General features: G+C 70.4%; 1 protein-coding gene across 2 annotated transcripts in view; it reads right to left on the bottom strand.

Annotated features, from left to right (window-relative positions):
• The window catches only part of PI4KB (phosphatidylinositol 4-kinase, catalytic, beta), an 8,311-nt gene that overhangs the window by 1,947 nt on the left and 1,893 nt on the right, over window positions 1-4,471 (bottom strand). For both annotated transcript variants that reach the window (XM_004689541.2, XM_012730118.1), the window contains exons 3-8: window positions 3,758-3,867; window positions 3,300-3,404; window positions 3,007-3,130; window positions 2,039-2,304; window positions 264-396; window positions 1-119 (exon numbers count right to left, since the gene is read on the bottom strand). In XM_004689541.2, the coding sequence (XP_004689598.1) occupies window positions 1-119; window positions 264-396; window positions 2,039-2,304; window positions 3,007-3,130; window positions 3,300-3,404; window positions 3,758-3,867 (857 nt within the window). The remainder of the gene's footprint in view (window positions 120-263; window positions 397-2,038; window positions 2,305-3,006; window positions 3,131-3,299; window positions 3,405-3,757; window positions 3,868-4,471) is intronic.

Below are 4,471 nucleotides of genomic sequence, written 5' to 3'. Positions count from 1 at the left end.
TGCTGCATGATCTCCACGATCTGCACCACCTTGTCCATGTGCTTGCGCGCGGCGATCAGCCCCTGCAGCATCAGCATCTTGTAGTAGTTGAACATGTCCCCGTCCAGGCCGCCCATCACCTGCGGGCCGAGAGCGCGTGAGGCCCGCGGCCTTCTCCCTGCGCTGCGCTGCCGCCTGCGGCCTGCGGCCTTGCGCCCTGGCGCCTGCTCTGCTCCAGCCCAACGGGGGGCTGCCCCCAGCCCCTCCCGCGCCTTCTGACTCACGTCCACAAACTCTGTGGTCAGCTTAAAGGCTGACGTCTCGAAGCCCAGGTTCCGGGGCGAGCTGGACAGGATGAAGCCGAAGTCGATGTGGATGATGTGTCCGTCCGCGTCCAGGAGGATGTTCCCGTTGTGCCTGAGCCACACAGGAGGGCGGTGAGTCGGGGCGGGGCACGGGCCTGGGCCGCGCCAGGGGGACAGGACACCTCAGAGCCCCGCTGCGTTGCAGCTGAGGGGATGGGGCCAGGGCGAGGCCCGGCGGCCCCGTCTCAGGCAGCCAGCGCCACCCAGCACTGCCCAGAGGCTGCACACTGGGCCCGGGGCTCGCTCAGAGCGCACCTGTGCTGACCGCTCCTGCAGGCCGCACGACCCGAAGGCCCACCAGGCGGGCGGCCACCCTCGGTGCTTAAACGTGGACAGGGTGGGGGCCTCCAGGCCAGCGGAACTCAGGGAGGGAAAGAGCTGTGCGCAGACGTGCTAGGGGGGCCGACCACACCCCCGGGGAGCCCACCCTAAGGGCCTTCCGGAGGAGCAGCCAGTCACGTGCCCGGCGGAGCCCAGCCCATGCAGTGTGGCCAGCCTCTGTGGCACGAGGCTTTTCCGGCCAGGCGCTCCCGTTTGAGGCCCCTGGTCTGTGGCTCTAACTGGCCAGAGAAGGGGCCAGGTGGAAGGGCCCACGCCCCAGGCGAGGCCGGGTGGCCCCCAGAGAAGCGGCGGCGGCTGGAGCCCAAGGTCAGGAGGGCAGTTCCTGTCAGCTGCTGGGGCTGCCGGAGGCGACCCAAACCCACTTCTGCCCTGGGCCCGGAGCCGCGGCGCCTCACCGCAGTGGCTGATTCCGCTCACAGCCCCCATCTTTTTCTTTGAGGTACACAGAGGCTCGTGAGCCGCCCTCACGCCCCGAGCACGCCGGGTCCCCACGGGCCGGCCGCCCTCCTCGCGGACTCGGGAAGAGCCAGAGTCCTCAGTGACGCCACCGCCTCGCGGCTGGCCGGGGGGTGTTGGATGGGGTGAGCGCAAGCCCCCCGACCGCTCCCCCAGAAGGAAGCCTGCGACAGGGTTCCCATCTGGTCTCGCCCAGGAAGGCCAGGTGTGGCAGCGCGCAGTGGGCAAACCCACTAAGCTGCCCGCAAGCTGTGCCTGTGCCCCGCGACGCCCCGCCGTGCCCGCCGCCTCCCGGATCATGGCACCAACCCGACCCGGAGCCCACGGCGGTCTCGGCCAACAGGACGGGCCGGCTACCCCGACGGCGCGTCGGCGCCGACAGCGAGGGCCCGTGACGTGGCAGCACGACGAAGCCAACGACACACGGCTGGGGCCTGGCGGTGCCCGGCGTCCCGCTCTTCCCCTGCCTGCCCTCTGCCCGGCCCCTGCCAAACTGGGCCCCGCGGCCCCTGGGCTCGTCACTAGAGGGCCCCGACCCGACTCTGCCCACGGCACCACGGCCGATCGCGTCCTGCTTCCGCCTGCCAAATAAACTCCCGGGCCCTAGCGAAGGCCTGGCTCACCTGGCCTCGGCCGCCAGCCTCTGCCCTCACCCTGTGCCCTGCGCACAGACAGGCTGTCTCGCCGTCCGGCCCTTCTTCCTGGCCTCCGGGTCCCCTCGCAGAAGCCCTGCGCTTCTGTGCGCTTCACGAGCCGCCTCCGTGGCTGACGGCACGTGAACACGCCGGTCTCCGCTTCCAACGGGCTGTTTCATCTCTACATCCTGACCGTGCGAGGCGGGCGCAGGGCTCACGCGGCACCAGGCGGCCGGGGCTGGCCGGCAGGAGTGCGCCTACCTGTCCTTGACCTGCAGCAGGTAGCAGACCAGGCAGTAGCCGGCGCAGCTCTGCACGAAGTTGCGCTGCGCGCTGAGGAAGGCCTCAGTGGTGTGGCTGCCGTGCTCCTGCAGGAAGTAGTCGAGCAGGGAGAGCTGCGACTGCTTCTTCACCTGGTGGATGGACACGGCGTTCACCACCGGCTCGATCACGCCGCTGTCGGCCGAGATGACCAGGATCTTGTACGGCTTGATCCACAGGGGCACACGCTCCTGCTCCCAGATGGACTGTGGGACAGAGCGCGCTGCTGGGCTTCTCCAGGCACGTGGGCGGCCCAGCCTCCCGCCCCGAGGCCCCAACAAGACTCAGGACCACAGCAGAAGGTATGTGGGAACTCCCCCCAAAAAGCGAGAAACAGGAAGGAAAAACCCAGGGCAGCCTCAGGGCGCAGGGCCACCCAACAAGTTCAAAGAACAGGGCGGAAACCAAAAAGGACCCGAGAAGGCGCATCTGGAAAGCACAGCTGGGCAGAGGGGACGCTGCTGGCTGGCGGCCCCCCAGGGCAAGTGCGTGGCCGGGAGCAGCAGGCCCACAGGCCCACGCCTCCGCCAGGGCCGGACGCCTCCGCCAGGGCCGGGCGGCCGCCAGGGGCCGCTGTGGGGCCCCTTCCCCACGGCCTTCGGCCTCCATCTGGAGGCTCCGGAGCGGGGCGGCTCCCTGCAGACACGTGCTTTATTTGTTCACACAAGAACTGGGGTGCAGGCCAGAGGTGCCGGGGGCGAGAGACCGCCCCAGAGACAGAGTGGGGAGCAGGCCAGGCAGGTCCACTGACACCCACGGCTGAGGGGGCAGCGGGGAGACAGGAGGGGCCTTCTGTGCCCTGGGGTCCCTCCCTGGCCGGGGTCGCACTCAGGCGCGGCTGGGATGGGTTGACAGTGCTGCACCTGTGCCCCGGGAGGCCTGGTTCTCCCTGTCTCCCCTTCTCTCACCTGTAGCTGCTTCAACACCTGGAAGGCCAGCAGCTCCTGCCTGAGGTCATCCCCACACTTGACGATGACTGACAGGAGCCGCCAGTTGGGGAGGTGGCCGTAGGGGGAGCCCTCTCTGATCCTCCTGAGGGGAGAGAGCAGTGTCCAGAGCCCGGGGGGTGCGTAGGCGAGCTCCCACCAAGATTCCAGAGCACCCTCCCCTGAGGCAGCCCTCAGCCGGCCGGGGCCTGACGCCTGGTGGGCTACGGGGCGAGGGCCTGAGCCCCACAGGATGCCGGGGCCCCGCGACTCACCGCACTTTCTCCTGCCAGGGCTCTTTGAGGGCGACAGCAGAGGGGTCTTCCGGGTCTCGCCTGAAGGCGGTGGGGGTGTGGGCCAGCTGCTCCGACAGGCGCCGCCTAGCGGGAGACACGGACGCTGCTGGGGGCCGCCCGAGCCCGCACGGCGCCCCTGGCTCCCCCCCACGGCCCTGGCGAGCGCCTCGGACGCTCTTCTGCTGACCAGGTGGCTGGCAGACGTGCTCCAGCGTGGGCACCCTGCGCCCCACTCCTTTGCCGCGGCTCTGACTCGGGAGGGTGCGCTCTCACCGCCAGGCCTCCGGGCCCCTCCCGCCCCCGAGACGGAGGCCCAGACCCGCTCAGAGACGCGCTCAGCCGCTTCCCAGCTGCGCCCTCGCCAGCTGGAGCCCGGTGGCCGCCGGCCGAGGACGCAGTGCGGAGGAGGGAAGCAGAGGCCGCGGGCCGGGCCGTACCGGATGTCACCCGCGGCGATGAACACGGGCTCCTTGCTCTCCTGGCTGGTGATGCTGTCCACGGAGAACTGGGAGATGTTGTCGCAGCTGCTGGCGTGCACCTCGGGGAGCTGTGGGCCGGGGCGTGAGCAGCGCTCGCAGTCTCGCTTCCCTCCCCTCCGGGCTGCCTCCCGCGCCAGCCTCGCCCCTGCCTGCCAGACTCTGCCCCTGCCCCACGGGCCCTGGCCCCAGGCACCTGTCGCCCCCCGGCTGCCCTCACCTGGCCCGAGCGAGCCAGCCCGCTGCTGGAACGGCCCGGCGTGCCGCCAGATGCTGGCGCCACAGGGCGACAGGGCCCTCAAGCCTGAATTTCTAACAGGTTCTCTGGAAGATCCCCAAGCGCTGAAGCGTGCAGAGCCCTCAGCAAGAGCTGGACTCTGGGCCTCGTCCCGAGGGCTGTCCAGCGGGCATGCGCGCTCCCGCAGGGGCCGGAGGGCCCAGACGGGCCTCAGAGCGGCAGCTCGTTTCTGAACCCCGCCCCTGATCTCTGTGCCCCAGGCCCCGGGCCGCACCAAGGCCCCGCTTTCCCGCGGGGCAGGGCAGCCCCTCCCGCCCCAGCCGGGGCCGGCCACGCGGCCTCACCAGCTCACGGCTGTGCTGTCCGTAAACGTCTGGCTCCAGCCTCCGCGGCTGGCCTCTGAAGAGCTCGGGGACAAAGGTTGCGTCTTCCCGCCA

The sequence above is a fragment of the Condylura cristata genome, unplaced genomic scaffold (assembly GCF_000260355.1).
Source record: "Condylura cristata isolate star-nosed mole 26May11 unplaced genomic scaffold, ConCri1.0 scaffold00026, whole genome shotgun sequence".
Classification (NCBI taxonomy): Eukaryota; Metazoa; Chordata; class Mammalia; order Eulipotyphla; family Talpidae; genus Condylura; species Condylura cristata.
Note: the sequence above shows the minus strand (reverse complement) of the source record. Positions and strands in the feature narration are given on the sequence as shown.